This window comes from Hyaloscypha bicolor, assembly GCF_002865645.1.
Source record: "Hyaloscypha bicolor E unplaced genomic scaffold K444scaffold_183, whole genome shotgun sequence".
Classification (NCBI taxonomy): Eukaryota; Fungi; Ascomycota; class Leotiomycetes; order Helotiales; family Hyaloscyphaceae; genus Hyaloscypha; species Hyaloscypha bicolor.
In genome coordinates this window covers 2,878,795-2,898,866 of record NW_020194685.1, presented here as the reverse complement: position 1 = coordinate 2,898,866, position 20,072 = coordinate 2,878,795, and the positions used below count along the sequence as shown (strand labels likewise).

The window sequence follows — 20,072 nt, the reverse complement described above, 5'->3', positions numbered from 1 at the left end:
GAGCCTCGTTCCATTGCTTCGTTCCTGCCATGACACGCATTTACTGCAACAAGAACCCTCGAAATTTGACTCGGATTAAGTAAACCAGGGGAACTTCCTTATTGCGTAAGAAAAGTGAGGCGTTTCCTCCTTAAGGCTAACCTAAAAGGATAAATTTAGGGTATAATCTCACTTGCCATAAAAGTCTCTAACCTAAAAGAGTATTATCTTAGCTTAGTAGCTCTGTCACGTGACACTAGTTAGAAGGATACCTCGCATTATCCTTACATTTAGGCAGGATTTATTGTATATTCGACCTATTTAGAGTATCATAATCCGGGAAGTTTTTAGAATTTTCTGGGCGCTTTGAAAAGACCTCACAGTTTTGGTGTTCCGACAGGGGTAAAAGTGGGGTGTGGGCGGTTGGGTGGTGAAACACCTCGCGATTACGACACAGCGCTAAACTTGCAATAAATCATGGTAAGCATTTCTCACGACTCATCGTCGAGTACCCATGGATCCGCTGTCCATCGCTGCGAGTGTAGTTGCTTTGATAGGCGCAGGTAACCAGGTTGCTATCGGCATCAACAAACTAGCATCGCTGCGTGGGGCTCCAGCCTCAATCCTTGCCCTGAACAACGAACTTTCTGACCTTCGCCTGGTGCTGTCAGAAGCGGAAATCCTCCTCGCAGAGCATGATACTCATGATGATAGGCATACGTCCAAGCTATCTCCTCTAACCGCTGCAAAGCGCTTCCTACCAAGTTTACAGCTTGCATGGGATCGTCTAGAGGAACTTGAGAATATTAAAAAGCGATTAACTACTCGTTCTGGACGCATTGACCGTCTGGCGTGGCTACGGGAGCAGGACAATATCAGTAAAGCACAAAAGGGTCTCCGCGCTAGTCGTATTGACATCGTTGCTGTTCTTGGGCTTTTATCCTCGTGAGTGGCCCAAAAGGATTTAAAACCATGCATTTGTTGCTAATATTTGCCTTATGCTAGCAAATCATCTTTTCGCGTCGAGACTCAGCTCCAAGAAGTGCAGTCACTCGCTGTTAAAGGCAATGCTTATATCTCCCAGTCGATAGACCGACACACCGAAACTCTGCGCCAAATCCTCGAATGTCAACAAAGGTGTGAAAATCATGACAAGGAGGAACAAGAAGTGCGAGCTGTTGAGAAGCAACTCCGACCTCCCATTGGAGCCGAAGAGGCGCAAGGACGAAGATATAGTGACTCTCCTGGTGCGCTCTTGGAAGATGCCCAGTTTAGTGCACTTCGCATGCGTTTTCTCCGGCGACGGAAATGCCATCCATGGTGTTCCTGCCGTTGCCACGCCCATACTCGTCTTCATACCCCCCAATTACTTCAGACAATTGTTGGCCAACTCTTTGTCGGCTATGCTGGCTTCCCAGCGTTGACTGGATCTTGCGATCTGCCTGATACCTGTAACGGTACGGCTCAAAGCTTCGTTCAAATCAATTATTACTTCCCACCCTGGTTTCTAGCCCGAGTTGTAACTTTCAGTCTGAGAATATCCGATTTTCAAAAGCCGGAATACTCCCTACGTATGTTGAATGTCCGAAGTACATTCGAGCCTATATTTATTGGCGCTGGACGTAATGATGCTGGTCTGGTAAGATCCTTGATCTACAATGGCAAGGCTTCTGTACTGGATGTCACCGACGACGATGGACATTCTGCACTGCATTTGGCAGTCAAGCAAAGCCATGTTGACGTAGTCAAAGCTCTCCTAGAGCTGGGAGCCGAACCGTACTTAGAAAATGTTGCCCAAGAGTATGTGCCCAGTTATCTTCGTAGTACTGCAGCTCACCCATTACAGGACCCCATATGACATGGCTTGGAGCACGATTCTCTGCTTTCAGGATACCCCCAACGCAGCGACTTGGCGCGTGGAAGAAATGAGAGCTTTATTCCCAAGTCTCGACTCCATCGAGGAGCGCAGAAAATTTACCAAAATCCACAAAATCATTAACCGAATCCTCCATTGTGACTTGGAAAAAGAGCTCTGTCGCAGTCGAGATTTGATCAACCAAGTCGATGCAGACGGTCGTACTGCTCTTTCATACGCTGCCGCACGTGGCGATCATGTGGCAGTAGATACTTTACTACAATATGGGGCGGATCCCAACATTGCCGATCGGATTGGGCAAGGCCCATTGCGGCAAAGCATGAAAGCATTTGATAGCACATGTACTAGTCTCCTGTTGCAAGCTGGCGCGAATGTCAATTATCGAGATAACTGGGAGCAGACGGCCCTAATCAGCTCTGTGTTCCATCCACAGCCTTTACCATTCACTACAGCACTCCTTCTAGCCGGGACCGATGTCAATGCTGTTGATTTCCAAGGCTCAAGTGCCCTGATGGAAGCTGTAAAATTCAATGCTCCAGAGGCGGTACAACTTCTGCTCGATCACCAGGCCAATGTCAATGTGATTGACCACTTTGGCATGAACCCTTTCATGCAGGGTGTTCGTCATAATAGCCACGCTGCCTTGAAGGTCTTGTTGCATTCTGATATTCATGTTGTCCACTCTGTGTGCGACAGCTCTCAGAAAACAGTTCTCCATTGGGCAGCCGAGGTCGGTGACATAAAGACTCTTCAGATCCTCACCCGGTCGCCGTTGAAAGACTTAAGCGTCCATGATAAGACAGCCACAGGATTGACAGCAATAGATGTGGCTGAAAAGCGTCTTGAGATGGAGAAATTGGTTTTTGAGAAAACACCAACTGATACTGAATGGTTAACTGCTTTTCGCGATCTACTAGAAACCATTCGAGTACCAACGGCGAACCAAAGCCCTATATCTCCGAGTGGAAAGAGTGACATCTCAGATGATATCTTCCACGACGCTCTCCAACATTTGACATTTGAGGAACTTTCTGGGTTAGCTGAAGAAGGAGGTGTACAGCGTCCTGTGTGAACATATATGCTCTTCAGGGCGCATCGAATAACACATGCAGTCCATGAGATTTGGAACTGCGAACGAGGCCGAGGGAGATTTGTAATATTCAGCGGCTATTTGGTTGGCGTTATCCTAGACGGTGATATTTTTATAGCGAAAAGAAAGCGAGCCATTGCTAAATAATTTAACAAATATAGGCTATTGTGAGGTAATACGTGAAGTTCAAAACGTTCGCGGAGGTTATATTATTATTCACGTAGGATTATTAGCAGCAGCAGGATGACAGTATCCAGAATCGGCTCCAGCCTCCCGCAAAACAGGTGCAAGGTTAACGGGGGAACGGGAACAGACACCATTACGATATTTTGATAGGTTCAAAGAGGTGACCATTTCATCGGCAATATGGATCTCCAAAATTCTATATATAGACAATATAGAAACTGTAACCGACTCTCAAGGGAGCCAAAAGGGTCCCCCCCAGCATGACCCCGCTGACTCATTAGTACGCTCAGAGCCCAGGGCTCGGCTCAGGTTAGAGCAATGACTGCTCAGGCTCAAAGACGGAAGCGGACTTGGGGAGGTCTAGTTTCAGTGTAGATTACATCGGAAATACTGATTACAAGACTGTACGAGATTGAAATTAACCTGCATGCTCTTAAATCCAATGACAACATGGACTTTTGGTGCATTCAGAATGTAAAATGTACACACCGATGCAGCAGGGTTCGTAGTTGTCACGGCTGGGGGCTTCGATTTTAATAGCTCGCTCAAAAGCTACCAGACATGCCACGAATATTTACGAGAACAGGATTATCTGTATTCGAAGAATCATTTCTCGTAAACCATCTTGTTTCTAATTGCACCAATCTCGCTGATCTCGACCTCAACGGTGTCACCATCATTCAGGAATCCATGCTTGTCTTTCATAGAGAACCCTACCCCGGACGACGTGCCAGTCATGATCGCAGTCCCACGACGTAAAGTTGTTCCTCTGCTCAAATGGGCAATATTCTGCCTTGATGACCATATCATATCATCCGTCCCGCTCTTTTGCCTGACCTCTCCGTTCACTTTTGTAGAATATGTCAACTTCTGCGGATCTGGAATCAGTGAAGGAGATACAATGCAAGGACCAATCAGAGCAAATGCATCAAATGATTTTGCACAACAGAATTGACCCCCGGAAATATCCGGGAGTTGAAAGTTCCGTGCCGAGATAGCATTCCCGGCGGTGTAGCCTAGGATGTAGTCTAAAGCGTCTGCTTCGGAGATATTCTTTCCATCTTTTCCGATCAAGACTGTCATCTCACTCTCATAGTCAAGTTGACCTTGTACAGTTGGGTGTATTGAAACATCGTCAAAAGGGCCTGCAAGAGCACCCGGAGGCTTCATAAGACTACCGGTAATGGCAGAACTTTTAGCTTCAGCAAAGAAGTAGTTAGCAAATGCACAGACGTTCAAGAGAGATCAGCGCGAACTTACACTTGCTTCGATAGCATTCTGCTGGTGGTTCAGACTGATGCAGATAATCGTGTGCGCTTGTTCAAGAGGGTACAGTACCTGTTCAACTCGTAAGTAGCGAGTCCCGGATATTAGATGGGGCTTCCAGTATTCCAGTAGGAATTCGAACCTCTTTCACTGTCTTGGCTTCTTCGTTGTTTGAAAGCCAACTAAAAGGATCACCAGTCAAAACTGGCACTTTCGTGCCCACGAAGTCTTTCGTGTTGTCTCCAGTATCGCCATACCATATTTTCCCATATTCGGTTTTGAAACGGATCAATCTCTGGAAATTCATGCCGAATAGTAAAGTATTCACGTGATAGGGTGGCTGTTCCTGAATGTCGTATGGATGGTGGAAGGATGGTGTTTTGCAATAACTATTCTTTCCACCCACAACGCTATTTCCCCGGCGGAGGCCGGTGTTGGGACGTCCGTGTACGGAAGTCCGTGATTCACCGGCTGATGCCGCCACTCCGAACCCAAGGTTGTATGCTAAAACGAGACGAGAGTATCATGCAACAGCGCTTTCAACCAAACCTTTCCTAGCACTATCATCTGAAAATCTCCTAGTATCCAAAATGGCAGTGACCGCCAATGGCTCGAATGGCAGCGCTGGTGAAACGGAAGACCCCAGGAAAATCAGACTCGATCGACTCGCGTATGTTCATTACCAGCATCCTGATTTGTCCAAAGCTCATCGCTTCCTCACCGATTTTGGAATGGAAAAGGTGAAGGAAACAGAAAATCGCATTTACTACAGAGGCTTCGGAGCAGCACCGTGTATATATGTAGCGGAGGCATCTCCCACCCCAAACCGGAATTTTGTCGGTGGCGCTTGGGTTGTGGAGTCATATCGTGACTTGGAGGATGCAGCAGCACTACCGGGTGCCTCCCAGATTGCGGATTCCGACGTACCAGGTGGAGGGAGCACGGTCACTCTCAAAGATCCAAATGGCCACAACATCATGTTGGTCTTCGGACAGATCTTAAGTTCGCACTCCAAAAGTCTGCACCAAGTAGAGATGAACTCAGCTTGCGTGAAGCCTCGGGTCGGTGTGTTTCAGAGGTTCAAGCCTGGTCCGAGCCCAGTGCACAAACTCGGTCACTACGGATTTGTGGTACGAAAAAGTACATTCTTTTCGACGAGAGAGTGGTACACGAGGACATTCAACCTTAAAGTCACAGATTCTGTTTTCGACCCAGAGTCAAATGTGGACGAGACTTCATTTTTACATATCGACAAAGGCAAGGAGTACACAGATCACCATGTAAGTGCAAATTTTCTTTGTTTTCTAGTGGCCCATCTCTATCACATATCTCTGGTGTACTGTACAGAAATGACTGACGATCAATTTTCTGGCTTAGAGTTTGTTTCTGGCCGCAGGACCTGAAGACAAGCCGTCTCATATACATCATTCAAGCTTCGAAGGTATGTTGTATGTGAGAATTTGAGTTCCAAGAGTGTTTTAGTCAGAGCCGAGGCTTATTATTGATTTAGTGCATGACATGGATACACAGCTGCTAGGTCATGACTGGTTACGCAACGGGGGATGGGTCAACTGCTGGGGAGTGGGCCGACATCTGTTGGGAAGCCAAATTTTTGATTACTGGTATGATTGCCCTCGACTCTGCTCTTTCTACGAATTTTTCTGACAACGAATGGAACTGAAGGTTCGACGCATCAGGCAACGTCCTTGAGCATTACTCCGATGGTGACCTTGTCAATATCGACACTAAAGTTACACGCGAACCAGCAGCGCCGCAGACTCTTTTTGTCTGGGGACCAAACATACCATTAGCCTTCATGAGCGGCAGAATCGAGGACGCTGTTATTGATAACAAGCTCGCAATCACCCACCCTCAGTTGTTGGAAGAGCCGAATACCACAGTCAATAAAACTTCAACGACTGCTTCAGTCGATGTGCCACACTGATTGTGGATTGCAGAAGGGTAATGGTGAAAGCGAGGACAGAAGATGAACAGATGAGGTGTGCATTATTTTGCGCGGGCATTGGGATAAACAACTGTATTTCCTCAAGAATTTAGCCAGCCTTACGACAGCTTCACTTCGGACATACACATTGTAATTGTTGTTGTAGCTTGATACGCCACTCCTCTAATTCAATTTATTTAGATGTTATAAAAGGTAGAATTCTTCGACTTCTTAGTAGTTTAGTACCAAGTAATGTAGGTATAATTAGGTGGTGAGAAAAGTGACCACTACTAAGGCCGAGAAGAGAGATGTCTAAGTGGTGAGTCAGGGTGGGAGAAAGGGATAGCTTTCGAGATTGTTTCTGTGATGACAGTACCTAAGGTTTACTTTTTCAAATAATAATGAAGATATAAAGAATAACTATGATGCCTTGGTTGACGGAAACATTTCCCTATTAATTCTAGTGAAGAACTATATGTAACCTCATCTTTTTGCAGCAAGTGGCATACCTTTCTGTTTCTGGAGTTCAATTACTGGCGAGAAGGAGGCTACTCTTGAAATGAAAAGCAGACACGGATGTCTTGAGTTGGGGTTAATCCCACCTGTAAGAAGTGTAATTGTTAAATGAACGCTTCATGATGGGCAGGCTGTATTTTTCACTATCTATCGATGCCCTACTATCTGGAGTTATTTCTAGTCTAATCACTTAATTTTCACGGAGGTGACAAAGAGCAAACATGTTATAGGTCACTACCGGCACAAGTCTGCCGGCATGCAAGGGAATAGTGCTTTTAAATTACTAGAAGGTTAGAGTATATTAGGTATGGAAGGCAGAGTATTTAGTCCTTAAAAAGCATTTAGTTCTTTTACTTTTTTGATTATCATTTTCTTTTTCTAGCCTTAGGCTTTTCTATGTAGGCTAAATTAGATTATAAACCGTTTCTCGAGCTCAGCCAGAGAAACACTTATACACAACTCACTCGACTAAAGAATTTGGGTGCTGCCCACTTAAGCATTACTTCCAAGTCGCTAAAAGTAATAGCTTGAGAGAGTATATAAGAGGTCAATTTGCGCATTTTTGCCTTAATTATTTACTAAGGTTATATTTAATATATATTATATACTTGAAGAAGGATTGTTTTATATAGTTAGTGAGGTTTTTTTTTAGGATCTTGAAAGCAGAGGAATTCTGCTTGTGGAATAATGGTAAACAAAGTTAGGAGAGTGGGATATTTGCACGAATTATAAGGCTTAATAGTTAGGAGAATACTACAGGGCCAGGTTTTCCTCTAACTGCCCGAGAAATTCCATATCTAACATAAAAGGACGTCTCCTGACTTGGGGCCACATCCAACAGCCTCAACCGCACCAGCTGCAGAAAACAGGTGCTTGTCTGATATTCCCCACTGCTTACAGCTCTTCGGCGAACTGCAAAAATATCGGATTCTTCATCATCCTCTCCATCGCCTCCGTTTCCAAACCCGCCATAACTTCCAGCCCCCCACCCTCCAACCTCGGGAAAACAGCCACAATACCATCCGCGCACTCATACGGGACCCTAAACCCTTCCGGCTTACCCAAGTTCCCCCATTCTCTGTCCCTAACCCCCATCCCCGCCCAACTCGTCATCGTAACATCACTCCCCAAGAACGCATTAGCAGCAAACTTGAAGTCCTGCGCATTAGGACGTGAGCTCAAGAGCCCGATCGTGAGTGGTACGCGGGAAGGTTTGTGGATGGCGTTGAGAGCGGCGCGGAGCGCTGCTGCGGCGTGAGTGAGTCCAGTCTTGGGGTGGGTGAGAGAGGGGATGGAGAGTCGCTGCGTGATGCCGCCCAGGGAGGCGTTTCCTAGGTATGTTTGAGGGAGCGGAGGGCTGGTGCGGTTGCGGATGTTGACGGCGAAGAGGACGGCGGAGGTTTTTTCATCAGTGGGATCTGGGGATGGGTTTCGAGCGAGGGTCATGTGGTGCCAGAAGAAGGCGCACAGGGCGTCGTTGGTGGAGAATGCTTCTGCTGCGAGTTTGAGGTCACCGAGGTGTTCTGGTGAAACGTAGAAGATTTTGGAGGTCATGGGAGGGAGTTGGTAGGTTGGCGGCGCTAGAGAAGATGCGGAGGCGGGTGGAGTGGGCATGAGCAGGTATTCGGGGAAGTCGGCGATGTTGGTCCCGGGAAGACCCTCGCCCAAGGGCGTGCGGTCGTTCGAGATCGGATCGTACTTGCTGAGTGGTCCTGAGTCGCTGGTGACGCCTGCGTTGAGTGCCCATATCTCGAGGATATGATCCAGTCCGATACCGTCGCACACAGAGTGATGGACTCCGAATGTGAGGAGGAGTCCACCTTTGACGAAGTTTGCTTGTGCAGCAAAAACAGGTTGAGACTTCTGTATGACCTGAAGTGGAGAAATCAGGTGAGTCGTGAGCTTGGAGAATGTGAAGTTGTCTTTCTTGAACTCATTGTAGGATGGCAGGATTTCTGTGAGATCTTTGTATCTGTATTGGTGTCAGCTAGCCTCTAGATACGAGAACCTCGAGAGAAATACCGCAACTCAACGCCACCAGACCCTTCTACCACCTGAACTCTGCAGTCTTTTGGATCACTGCCTTCTTCTGGTCCCTGTTCTATGTATCAGCCGGTAATTTTCTGAACGTGGCAGCAAACAAAACTCGACACTCGACGGATAAAGTGTGAAAAACATACCACGTCTCCAGAAAGCCAAGGTATAGCGGAGATCGTGTACGCTAGACCCCTTCTCAAATTCTCAAAGCTGTATGAAAGCACGTCAGAGATGTCGATCCCCATATAACGAAAGCCAGCGAACTTACATCTGAGTTTTAGTCGCACCATCCGGCAGAGGGAAGCAGAGGGTCCATCGAGAACCGTACAGTCTTGGCATGTTCATATCCAAAGGTGATAGCTTCTGCTTCGCTGAAAACACGGTGTTGAGACCATAATCTGCGAGCGTAACGAGATGAGTCTTTGACTCTTCGACATCTGCGGACCGAGATGCATGGCGACTGGAAGTCATTCCGAGGCAGCGAAGGATTCTAGAAATTATTTCCAAAATTAAGTTCTGCAATAAGTGGAGTTGGAATTAGTCGTCAACAGGTAATGGCGATTCTAACTTTGGGGATGCTGGGCTTTAAGTAGTCGAACACATTGGTCGAGGTCTTGCCAGCTCGAAAACACTAGCCTCCCAAAGCCACCGCGACACCAGGATCAGGTAAATTAAGAACCAGTTTGGCCACCGACCCGCCATTGCATCGCCGACTTCATTTCATTTTCCAGAAGTCAATAGACCAGGGAGACGAGAACCTATTTCGAGGCCATATCACGTGTAAGCGCAACCTCTGATTGGCCATCTCAACGATTTCCTCTTATGGTTAGGCGGGTTCAGGCCGCCCCTGAAGTCATCCTTCCAATCACTCGCCTTCAAATTCCTATACTTCACACACAATCAAATCTAAAGCTCTCAGGCCCCCCAAACAGAGTCTGGCTGTCGGCGTCCATAACGAGATGAGCATGCGCTTCCCCCGTGCCAGCAATCCACTTCAGCTGCGCCCTTATCCACTTCCGTTGAGTTTCTGGGGCCGACGGCACACTGCACGCAACGTACAAGGGCCATATAAGTGAGAACTTCCCCGTTGGCCCAGAGCTACTAGCTTCCATCGAGTTTTGCGGCCACAAGCAGTTTTCGTCCCGGAGATGTTCAAAAGGAGGATGCAATTTCAGGTCCGATAAGTCGTATCCAAGGAGGAATGGAACGCTGGCACACACGTCGTCTACCATTGCCCTGTTGATCTTTTCTATGCGTATGTAGTCCTGTTCATGCGCTGTGTGGTGGAGAGACACGAACGAGGAGACACGGACCAGGATTGATTGGATAATCAGACGATAAACGCGGTACAAGTTCCACACACGGGCGACGTAAAACCCGGGATATTGATGGATCAGATTTGGAACGAAGCCCGAGCTTGAAGATTCTGCAGGAGGATAATATCTCATAAGTGTAATGGTTGTGTAAGCCCCCTTGCGCGGAATCCGTCGTGCCCAATCTGCAAGCTCCACATCCAAGGTCTCAGCCGCTCGGATGAGCTCGAACGCTACGCTGTAGTCTACGGCGTAGCTGGGTTGTGAGAGAATGATGTTGGCTAAAGATTGGAGGGCGGGGATGCGCATGGCTTTGGAGAGAAGTCGGTCTTCGACATTCTCGTACAGCGAGAGCTTCTCAGCGGACCCGTCGAAGATCGGGTCGATAGGCTTGGAGATTTGTAGGTGGCTTTGAATCTGTGATGGCTCTGTCAGCGGCCAGTAGACTGTAGATGGGGAAAAGCTTACCGCGTTCCGTCGGATAAAAAGAAACATGTTGCACGCGAAAGGCGTGCTGAAGTTGTCCTTGCCACGGCTTCGGAGGAGAGAGGCAGCGCCGTCAATATGGGTACCCCATGCGTATAATGCTTCTGAATCGAACGTGATTGTCTATCACAGTTACGACATTAACATCCATCAGAGTAGGTTGCAGGAACTTTAACCAAGATCGAAGCTGAAGAACACGAACCTCATAACCAGAAAGTAAGAGAACAGCATACAATGTCTCATCACGCTTGACTTTAGCCGGATCTCGGATAGCAGCATTCATCGCCGCGAGCGATTGGGAATACCGCGTTCTCGACAATTGACTGGCACTGCGATCGTTGGGCCGTGATCTTGCCCAGACAGCGAGAGATATCGCCTGCATAGCCAGGTGCAAAGCAGATCCTGCTTCGCTACGAGAAATGAGAGTCGGGAGCTGGAGGTGGAGGTATCGAGCACGATCGGCATTAGTAAGTGATTCTAACGTCGTTTGATAGAAGAAACATAAGGGGAGGTCGTCTATGGAGGGCGGGCCGATGCCGAGCAGGAGGAAGCGACTCTCCTTTCCAGTGGGCAACCTTGTGAGGTCATGTGAGGTGTCGGAGCCAGCAGCAGGAGAAAGGTATTTGCTGCTCTTCGTTCCTGACTTCCGGGTTCTCTCCTTCGGCTTGGCATCCGTGTGGCGGAATATGAGGTCGACCTCGTCTCGGTAACCACCGCACCTCCTTTTCGTCCGCACACAGCGCGAACATTCTGGGCGGGTTTCATCGCACTGCTATGGATAAGCACATGGCTTGACAGAATCTGGGAAACGACACTGACTTTTGTATGCAGTTTCCTACATGCGATGTCAGATGACATTCTTTAGTCGTAGATGGAAGACTTACCTGCAGTTTTCGCATCCGCGACTCGGCCGCCCTTTGAAAACCATCACGAAGCTGATGCAGGGCTGTACCGGTGGCCGTGATAGGGGTTTCGATGGTCGTGTTTGTTTAGACACTTGAACTTGCGAAAGTATAGGTGAGTACGAGCTTTGAACACCCAATGATTATCCAGTGTTGCAAAAGGAAAGTCGAGCGGTGTATCGCTCGGGCCCCTTGAAGCTGAAAGGGGACTAGTGCTCTACATATAATTGGCCCGCGTGACCAACAAGGCCCACAATAGGGGCGAGCTACTTGGGAGTGTTGAACAGGAGGCAGGAAGCTCAAACCTTGGTGAAATGAAGGCAAACTCAATCTGATCATCCTATCAATCTATTCAATCTTGACTCATCTCTTCCTACATACCCTTCCAAAGAAAACCTTCGACTAGAAGGATATAAGATATATACCCCAGCATAAACACAGCAGAAGTTCCTTCCATCCCAACGAGAAAGAGAAAAGCATATATGCCCATGTCCATGTCCTATCCATATCCAACCCAACCCTCCCATTCCAACCTTTTTATAGACAGTAAGAAATAGAAATCAAAGGCCGTTTCCATTCCCGAAGCCGATATCTACTCTGCACCCTCTACAGGGTCCTGCCCATCCATCACCAACGGCACCTTCTCCTCCCCCTTCTTCTTATCCTTCTTCCCCTTCTTCTTCTTCTTCTTCTTCTTCCCGCCCTTCGATGCACCACCTCCTTCTGCATGCTCCGTAAACGAGCCGGACATCGGGCTTGCAATCGCGCTCGTAGACGCTGATGCCGACGCACTCTCTAAATCCTCTTCCTCGGGATCAGAGAAGGGGTTCGTTTGTGTGGAAGGAGAGAGGACGGGGACAGGCTCGTTTTCGAGAGGTGAAGTGGGGGGAGTGGGCTCTGGATCAGCATGGTCATGCTCGGTGGGTTCCTGGTCGTGGGAGGTGGTGAGAGGGAGTTCGGGCTCTTCGGCTGGTAGAGGGTGGTGAGGGGCGGACTGGCTGAATGAGGACTCGTCGAGATCGGCTGCCTCGTGGAGGTGGTCGGGCTCGGGAGCTGTGTGGTGTTCTTCGAGAGCGGTTGATTCGGGAATTTGGTGATCAGGGTCGTGCTCTGGAGCTAGTTCCGGTTCGGCTCCCTTTTCATGAGGCTCTGAAGCTGGCTCTGGTTCTGGTATATCGTGGGAAATTTCGGGATCTGGACTTGCTTTTGCAGGTTCCTCGACTATTTCAGGCTCGTGATGGACTTCTGGCTCCTCTATCGCGCTCTCATGGGTATGTTCTGGCTCGCGGGGTTCCAAAGTAGGCTCCGGCTCGGGGACTTCGTGAGCTCCGTGATCTAGACCTGGCTCTGCAGGTTCTTCACCTGTTTCTGGCTCGTGGCGAACTTCTGGCTCCTCTATTGCGCCCTCATGGGCATGTTCTGGCTCATGGTGTTCCAAAATAGGCTCTAGCTCAGAGACCTCGTGAGCTCCGTAATCTAGACTTGCCTCTACAGGTTCCTCAACTATTTCAGGCTCGTGATGGACTTCCGGCTCCTCTATTGCGCTCTCATGGGCATGTTCCGGCTCGTGGTATTCTAAAGCAAGCTCCAGCTCAGAGATCTCGTGAGCTTCGTGTTCTGGGCTATCTTCTAGCGGCTCCTCAACGGCTTCAGGCTCGTAGTGGACCTCTGGCTCCTTGGGCGCCTCTTCATGGCTCTCATGGGCATGTTCCGGCTCGTGGTATTCTAAAGCAGGCTCCAGCTCGGACACCTCGTGAGCTTCGTGTTCTGGGCTATCTTCTAGCGGCTCCTCAACGGCTTCAGGCTCGTGGTGGACCTCTGGCTCCTTGGGCGCCTCTTCATGGGTAGGCTCATCTTCCGCTACCACGTGCTGATATTCTTCCGTATGAGGAATTGGCGCGTCCTCCCCAGCTTCCACTTCTTGGCCGCTAGCAGGAATATCTTCCTCATGCAACTCCTCTTCATGGCTGGCTGGAACACTCTCCTCAGCCACATCATCATGACTGGCATGTGGAATCTCGGGAGCAGGCTCTTCCACCCCTTCGTGCTCCGCACTACGAGACTCTGGGATGTCGTCCTTGCTTACTTCGACATAGTCGAACTCGGGCTCAGCATTGGCTGGAATCTCTTTGCTCTCCTCCAAAGTCTCCGGTTCGGGTTCCACGCCTTCATGCTCGACGGAGTGGGACCCTGCATCATGCCCAGCTTCGGGGATCTCCTCATCTTCCTGTGAGATATCGGGATGGACCTCGGCCGGAGATTCTTCCTCAACTGCCTGTTGTAAGATTTCAGGTTCGACGGGAGCATTCGCTTCCTCAGCGTCGTGATGCGAGGCCTCGGGCTCAACAGGAGTACTCTCTACCTCTACATCCTGATGCGAGACCTCAGGCTCGATAGGAGTGCTCTCAACCTCCACCACATCATGATGCGAGACCTCAGGCTCAATAGGAGTACTCTCAGCCTCCACCACATCATGATGCGAGACCTCGGGTTCGACAGGAGCACTCCCCTCTTCGGCAGCCTGGTGCGAGACCTCAGGCTCGATAGGAGTGCTCTCAACCTCCATCACATCATGATGCGAGACCTGAGGCTCAATAGGAATACTCTCTACCTCCACATCTTGATGTGGGACCTCGGGTTCGACAGGAGTACAATCTTCTTTGGTATCCTGGTACAAGACCTCAGGCTCAACAGAAGTACACTCTACCTCCACATCTTGATGTGGAACCTCGGGTTCAACAGGAGCACTCTCTTCTTCGATGTCCTGATGTGAAACCTTGGGTTCGACAGGAGCACTCTCTTCTTCGGCGTCCTGATGTGGGATCTCAGGTTCAACAGGGGCACTCTCTTCTTCGGTGTCCTGACGTGGGACTTCAGGTTCGACAGGAGTACTCTCTTCTTCAACGTCATGATGTGAGACCTCGGGCTCAATAGGAATACCCTCCACCTCCATATCCTGATGCGAGGCCTCGGGTTCGACAGGAGTACACTCTTCTTTGGTGTCCTGGTCCGAGGCCTCAGGCTCAATAGGAGTACTCTCTACCTCCACATCTTGATGCGAGATCTCGGGTTCAACAGGAGTACTCTCTTCTTCAGCATCCTGATGTGGGATCTCGGGTTCGACAGGAGCACTCTCTTCTTCGGTGTCCTGATGTGAAATCTCAGGCTCAACATGAGAAGCTTCCTGCTCAACCTCATGCTCAGCAGGCCCACCCTCCTCCTCCTCTATCGTCGGCTCTCTCGCCTCATTCTCAAACTCATCCTTAACAGGACTCTCCTCAAGCGGCGTATCCACCTCTGGAATCGCCTCCAATGCCTGCCCATGTTCCTTCTGCTCTTCCTCCACCTCCGGTTCCTCCGCCTCCGGTTCCTCAACCGGGACACTAGAGTGCTCAAATGGATTCGACAGCCGCTTGGCACTCGGGCTGCCGCTTCCAAACCACATCCCCTCTGGCACAGCTTGGCTGACAACCTCTCTCGTTCCCGCATGCTCTTGCAGTTGAGAGATACCCGTGTCGTTGAGATGCACGCCTTGGTGTATCTCATTGACTTTGGAAGTGTTGTCTGAGATATGGCTTTCGAGATTGCCGATTTGGGACGAGAGGTCCTTGACAACTAAGCCAGTGTGCTCGACAGCGGAAGTGATGGGCTTGAGATCAATTTCGAAAGACTTGAGGTCGGTGTCCATCTTTGTGATGGATTCCGTAATCTGGGTGCCTGTTGCGTCAATCTCGGCTTTCAGCTCGTCGCTTAGGGTTGTGATTCTTGTTGTGACAGTGGTGTGGTTGATCTCAAGTTGGCTTACTACGAAATCGACCTTTTCTTTCACGGACTTCACTTCGGTGAGGATTTCGGTAGAGGAGTTGTCGGATTCGTGGGACATCAGCGCACCGGCTCCTGCGCCTGCTGCTCCACCAAGAGCGAGACCTGCAATGGCTGATGTGAGATTCGAATGAGCCTCTTTGGTATCGGAGTGGAGGTCCCGGACTAGAGTCGAGTGCTCATCAATACCAGATTTCGACTCTGCTACAAGGGCCTTGAGATCCGAGATATTGGACACAATATCTTCGTGGGATGAGTTATCTTTGATGGCGTTGAGTAGCGTGGTGTGCGAAATGAGCAGGTCGTGCGATCCCAGAACTGCCTCAGAAATAGAATTGTCTAAAGCGGAGTCCTTGAGCGATGACAAAGTGGCAGTCTGGCGTTCGAGGGTGATGATGATGTTGTTGAGTTGCGTTTCCAGTCCTGCGATATCTGGACTCTCCGAGCGTGAAGCAATGGCAGCGCTGGCGGATTGTGCAGTCTTCAATTCGTCTAATGCAGCGGCGTGAGAAGTATGTGCCTCATTCGAAGCTGTCGTTGCTTCCTTGATATCTGCCAGAGTAGCAATATGAGAGGAATGTGCCTCATTTGAAGCAGAACTGATATCCTTGATTTCGCCCAGCGCAAGCGCGTGATCAGCATGTGATTCATTGCAGATCGCTGTTGCATCTGCGATCTCTTTCAAAACCTCGGTATGAGAGGCATGCGATTCTTGAATGGACGACAGAGCTGTATTGTGTGCTTCTAATGTACTTGTGATTCCATCAATCTTTGCTTCCAAGGCATCAGTAATGCTGCCGTCGCTGGCAGGAGCAGGCTCAACAGATCTTGACTTGATCTCTTCAAGTGCTGCACCATGAGCAGCGTGCGATGCATTCAAGGTCTGGACACTTTCATGAATCTGGCCCAAAGTTGCTCCATGACCGGTATGTGACTCGCCATGGGCATGAAGTAATGTCAAGATCTCATCACTGACATCGGCTTCTCTGATCTCAGCAAGCATGTCACCATGTTGTGTTTGCGATTGACCCAGTCCGTGCAGTGTGGTGAGGATCTCCGCGCCAACGTCGTCCTTGATCTCATTAAGCAGATTGGTGTGTGCATCAAGTGTCTCAATGATAGTGCTTAAATGGCCCTCGAGAGCATCCGAGTTGCTTGTTGGTACGACAGCAGTGTCGGCTGGTGTCCCATTTGTCTTGATATAGTCCAACACGGTGGTGTGAGCTCCAAGAGTGACGGCAATCGCGGCAACTTGTGCTTCTAGTGCTGCAAGATTACTATTGTCTGCTACTGGAGGAGTGTCACCGATTGATCTGACTTGCTCCAGAGCGGTGGCATGGAAAGCTGTAGAGCCCTTGATCTCGTCCAGAGCTGAGGTGTGAGTGTCAAGAGCGCCGATCACAGCCGCACTGTGAGAACCGTGTTCAGATTTCAGCTCGTCCAAGGTTGAGGTGTGTAATGCAAGAGTCGCAACAATAGCACCAATCTGTGTTTCAAGTGATGCTAGGTGATTACCGTCAGCGACAGGAGCAGGCTCTGCACCAAGAGATCTTGCACTTTCTAATGCAGCGGCATGTGACGTGCTTGTCGATTTGATCTCGTCCAATGCTGCCGAATGTAATCCGCCAGTAGACTTGATCTCATCTAAAGCGGCAGAATGCGTCTCGAGGGTTGCGGTTAGAGCAGAAATCTGGCTTTCCAGGCCGGAGAGGTCGATCTCAGCTGGAACCGGCACAGGGCCCAGAGACTTGACCCCTTCTAATGCAGTGGCGTGCGAGGTGCCGGCGGTCTTTAATTCATCCAAAGCTGATGAGTGTAACCCAACAGTTGACTTGATCTCATTCAAGGCGGAGGTGTGAGTTTCAAGAGTGGCAGCAAGGGTACTAATCTGGCTTTCCAAAGCAGTGTTATCGGCTGGAGCTGGCGCTGAGCCGAGAGCCTTGACTTCTTCCAGTGCAGCGACGTGAGAACTGCTAGCAGCCTTGATCTCGTCTAAGGTCGACTTGTGAGTCTCAAGAGATGTGGCCAGAGTACTAATCTGGCTTTCTAAGGCAGTGTTATCGGTTGGAGCCGAACCGAGAGCCTTGAGTTCATCCAGTGCAGCGGCATGAGTACTGCTAGCAGCGTTCAGCTCGTCCAGGGCCGACTTGTGACCTTCAAGAGAGGTGGCCAGAGCACTAATCTGGCTTTCTAAAGCAATGTTATCGGTTGGAGCTGAGCCGAGAGCCTTGACTTCATCCAGTGCAGCGGCGTGAGTACTGCTAGCAGCGTTGATCTCGTCCAGGGTCGACTTGTGACCTTCAAGAGACGTGGATAGAGCAGCAATCTGGCTCTCCAGGGCTGAGTTATCCACCGGAACTGGAGCGGACCCAAGAGATTTCACATCTTCCAGAGCTATAGCGTGAGAAGTGCTTGCAGTCTTAATCTCGTCCAAAGCTGCGGTATGACCCTCAAGGGTCGTAACCAAAGCAGTGATCTGGCTTTCCAGAGCAGAGTGATCAGCTGGAGCTGGCGCAGTGCTGATGGACCTGACTTCTTCCAAGGCCGTGGCATGGGAACTGCCTGCAGTCTTGATCTCACCCAAAGCCGCAGCGTGTGCCTCCAAGGCCGTGGCATGGGAGCTGCTTGCAGTCTTGATCTCATCCAAAGCCGCAGTGTGTGCCTCCAAGGCCGTGGCATGGGCGCTGCTTGCAGTCTTGATCTCATCCAAAGCTGCAGTGTGTACGTCAAGCACACCAACAATGGAGCCCACCTGAGCTTCCAATGCCGCAAGGTTTCCAGTCTCGGCGGGTGGGGCCGGCCCAGCGGCAAGAGACTTGATTCCATCCAAAGCAGTGGCATGAGAAGCATGGGATTCGTTTGATTGCTGTACAGCTGCCAAAATCTCGGGACTTGCATCTGCAGCCTTGTGTGCTTCGACAGTTGTGAGAACTGTGTCAATCTTTGCGCCCAAACCGGTGGCGTTTTCATTGTTGGCGGCAAGTCCAGCAGCAATATTCTCTTTCAAAGAGGCGAGATCTGCTTTCAGATCTTGCAATACCGCGGTGGTATCCGAGCTTCCCTCAGAAACTGGAGCAGCTGCAGGAGCTGCGGCAAGTGACCTCTCTTTCATCTCGCCCAGAGCCGTAGCATGCGCGGCATGCGAATCGTTGGATTGTTGCAAGGCGGCCAAAATATCGGGATGGGCTCCCCTGTCTTTGATTTCTCCGAGGGTGCTAGTGTGGCCTTCCATTGTGTTCAGAACATTGGTGATCTGTGAGCCAAGGCTGGTAAAGCAAGCTGTATTCGAAGAAATGCCAGCGTCAACACTTCCTTTCAACCCTGTGAGCTCGGCGGAGATCGCTTCGATCTTTCCCATGGTATCTGAGTGGCCCTTCAGAGCTCCAAGATCCGTTGCAATGGCATCCAATTTGGTGGTATGCGAGGATAATAACGAGGTATCCTGGCCTGCAGCTTTCTCGTGTAGTGCTTGCACATTCTTCCCAAGGTTGGTTCCAATGGCATCCATGATCTGGCCGACGTCTGCTTTCAGCTGATCCAATTGAGCTTGCATCACTGACGCCGTCGTAGTCGATTGCTCGGAAAAGACTTTCAGTGCATCAATATTCTCCTTCGTAGGTCCCAGTGTAGCTTGTATATTGCTGATGCCGTGCAGCGCTTCCGCGATCTTGCCATTGCTAGCTTCGACGGAGCTCGAGAGCCCAGTGAGGGATGCAGATGTCCGGGCATTGATTTCGCCTAGCAATTGCTTGAACTGTGCAAAGTCTGGAGATGGCGTCGAGGTGCCAACTGCTCTCTCCTGGATCACTGGCGGGGCGGGCTCTGCTGGGGGAGCCGTCTCTTTCTCCTCTGCAGCTTTTGGTTCATCTGCCACATCTGCAGCAGGAGCATCTCCCACTTCTTTATCATGTGGTTCAACCACAGAATCGCGCTGATGCGCATATGCCTCCGTGTTCGACTCCAGCCGATCCAATATATTCTCCACGCTGCGATTCGCCTTGTTCAACAGCACCTCATGGTTGTAGACCGCCTCCACTACCGGCTGTATGGTATCCAGAGCAGTTTTGATCGAAGGCTTGATCAGCTTCGCAAGGTTGGCGGCGATGGCATCCTGGAAGGTCTCGCTGTTGATAGCTTCGTCGATAGCTTTTCGAAAGGATTCGGGATCTTGCGTGATGAAGGGGTTGCTGTTGCCATTCGTGTATGTCGGGCTTTGCACTTCGTTCGATTTCCGTCGTTTCTCGAAGGAAGACCGGATTCGACTGGTGATGGGCGGCCGGGATGGCGGTCGAGTATTCGGTGGTGCCATTGTACAGGCAAGAAATTGTGGTTCATTGAGGTTGAGGACACAGAAAGAGAGTATGAGGAAGAGAGAGGGTTTTTCTTACCTACCGACATCAGACTCACCGTTCGCTGGGATTGGGCTGCCGGCAATTGGGTATACTTGGGCTGTTATGGATGCTTAGTTGTAAGGGTAATGCGTGATTGATCCTCGACAGCAGCGCGCAAAAATGATAATGCGCTGTTCGGTTGCGGGTCGTTGGAGCGACGTGTTTCCACGCGCCGAAGCCCCCTGGCAAAAAATTGGGTTTTGGCGGCGGTGAAACTGATTTTCCGTTGTTGGGCTGCCTCTTCTGTCTTCTGACAGGGTGGG

At 49.9% G+C, this 20,072-nt stretch overlaps 6 protein-coding genes across 6 annotated transcripts; 2 read left to right on the top strand and 4 right to left on the bottom strand.

The window, feature by feature from the left end:
• Nucleotides 1-469: 469 nt before the first annotated feature.
• K444DRAFT_576450 (ankyrin) lies at nucleotides 470-3,108 on the top strand. Its single transcript, XM_024877530.1, has 3 exons — nucleotides 470-924; nucleotides 985-1,779; nucleotides 1,826-3,108. Exons 1-3 carry the CDS (start codon nucleotides 494-496, stop codon nucleotides 2,925-2,927), a joined length of 2,328 nt encoding a protein of 775 aa, XP_024727651.1. The 5' UTR covers nucleotides 470-493; the 3' UTR covers nucleotides 2,928-3,108.
• Nucleotides 3,109-3,625: 517 nt separating this feature from the next.
• Nucleotides 3,626-4,753, bottom strand: K444DRAFT_622111 (uncharacterized protein). Its single transcript, XM_024882034.1, has 3 exons — nucleotides 4,540-4,753; nucleotides 4,392-4,469; nucleotides 3,626-4,330 (listed from the first exon to the last, which is right to left on the bottom strand). The coding sequence occupies exon 3, from the start codon at nucleotides 4,299-4,301 to the stop codon at nucleotides 3,738-3,740; it is 564 nt and encodes a 187-aa protein (XP_024727650.1). The 5' UTR covers nucleotides 4,302-4,330; nucleotides 4,392-4,469; nucleotides 4,540-4,753; the 3' UTR covers nucleotides 3,626-3,737.
• A 192-nt stretch (nucleotides 4,754-4,945) lies between these two features.
• K444DRAFT_622109 (Glyoxalase/Bleomycin resistance protein/Dihydroxybiphenyl dioxygenase) lies at nucleotides 4,946-6,708 on the top strand. The gene is made up of 4 exons (XM_024882033.1): nucleotides 4,946-5,677; nucleotides 5,775-5,838; nucleotides 5,908-6,019; nucleotides 6,081-6,708. Exons 1-4 carry the CDS (start codon nucleotides 4,988-4,990, stop codon nucleotides 6,340-6,342), a joined length of 1,128 nt encoding a protein of 375 aa, XP_024727649.1. The 5' UTR covers nucleotides 4,946-4,987; the 3' UTR covers nucleotides 6,343-6,708.
• Nucleotides 6,709-7,495: 787 nt separating this feature from the next.
• Nucleotides 7,496-9,312, bottom strand: K444DRAFT_576441 (uncharacterized protein). The gene is made up of 4 exons (XM_024877529.1): nucleotides 9,164-9,312; nucleotides 9,039-9,105; nucleotides 8,881-8,954; nucleotides 7,496-8,830 (listed from the first exon to the last, which is right to left on the bottom strand). The coding sequence occupies exons 1-4, from the start codon at nucleotides 9,238-9,240 to the stop codon at nucleotides 7,753-7,755; spliced, it is 1,296 nt and encodes a 431-aa protein (XP_024727648.1). The 5' UTR covers nucleotides 9,241-9,312; the 3' UTR covers nucleotides 7,496-7,752.
• Nucleotides 9,313-9,785: 473 nt separating this feature from the next.
• K444DRAFT_648531 (uncharacterized protein) lies at nucleotides 9,786-11,593 on the bottom strand (the record flags this gene model as incomplete). The annotated part of the gene is made up of 4 exons (XM_024885474.1): nucleotides 9,786-10,625; nucleotides 10,677-10,817; nucleotides 10,897-11,248; nucleotides 11,514-11,593. The coding sequence occupies 4 exons, from the start codon at nucleotides 11,591-11,593 to the stop codon at nucleotides 9,786-9,788; spliced, it is 1,413 nt and encodes a 470-aa protein (XP_024727647.1).
• Nucleotides 11,594-12,188: 595 nt separating this feature from the next.
• On the bottom strand, nucleotides 12,189-19,727 carry K444DRAFT_546524 (uncharacterized protein; the record flags this gene model as incomplete). The annotated part of the gene is made up of 6 exons (XM_024876230.1): nucleotides 12,189-12,827; nucleotides 14,337-14,729; nucleotides 14,865-16,001; nucleotides 16,242-16,597; nucleotides 17,978-19,256; nucleotides 19,338-19,727. 6 exons carry the CDS (start codon nucleotides 19,725-19,727, stop codon nucleotides 12,189-12,191), a joined length of 4,194 nt encoding a protein of 1,397 aa, XP_024727646.1.
• Between the last annotated feature and the right edge of the window lie 345 nt (nucleotides 19,728-20,072).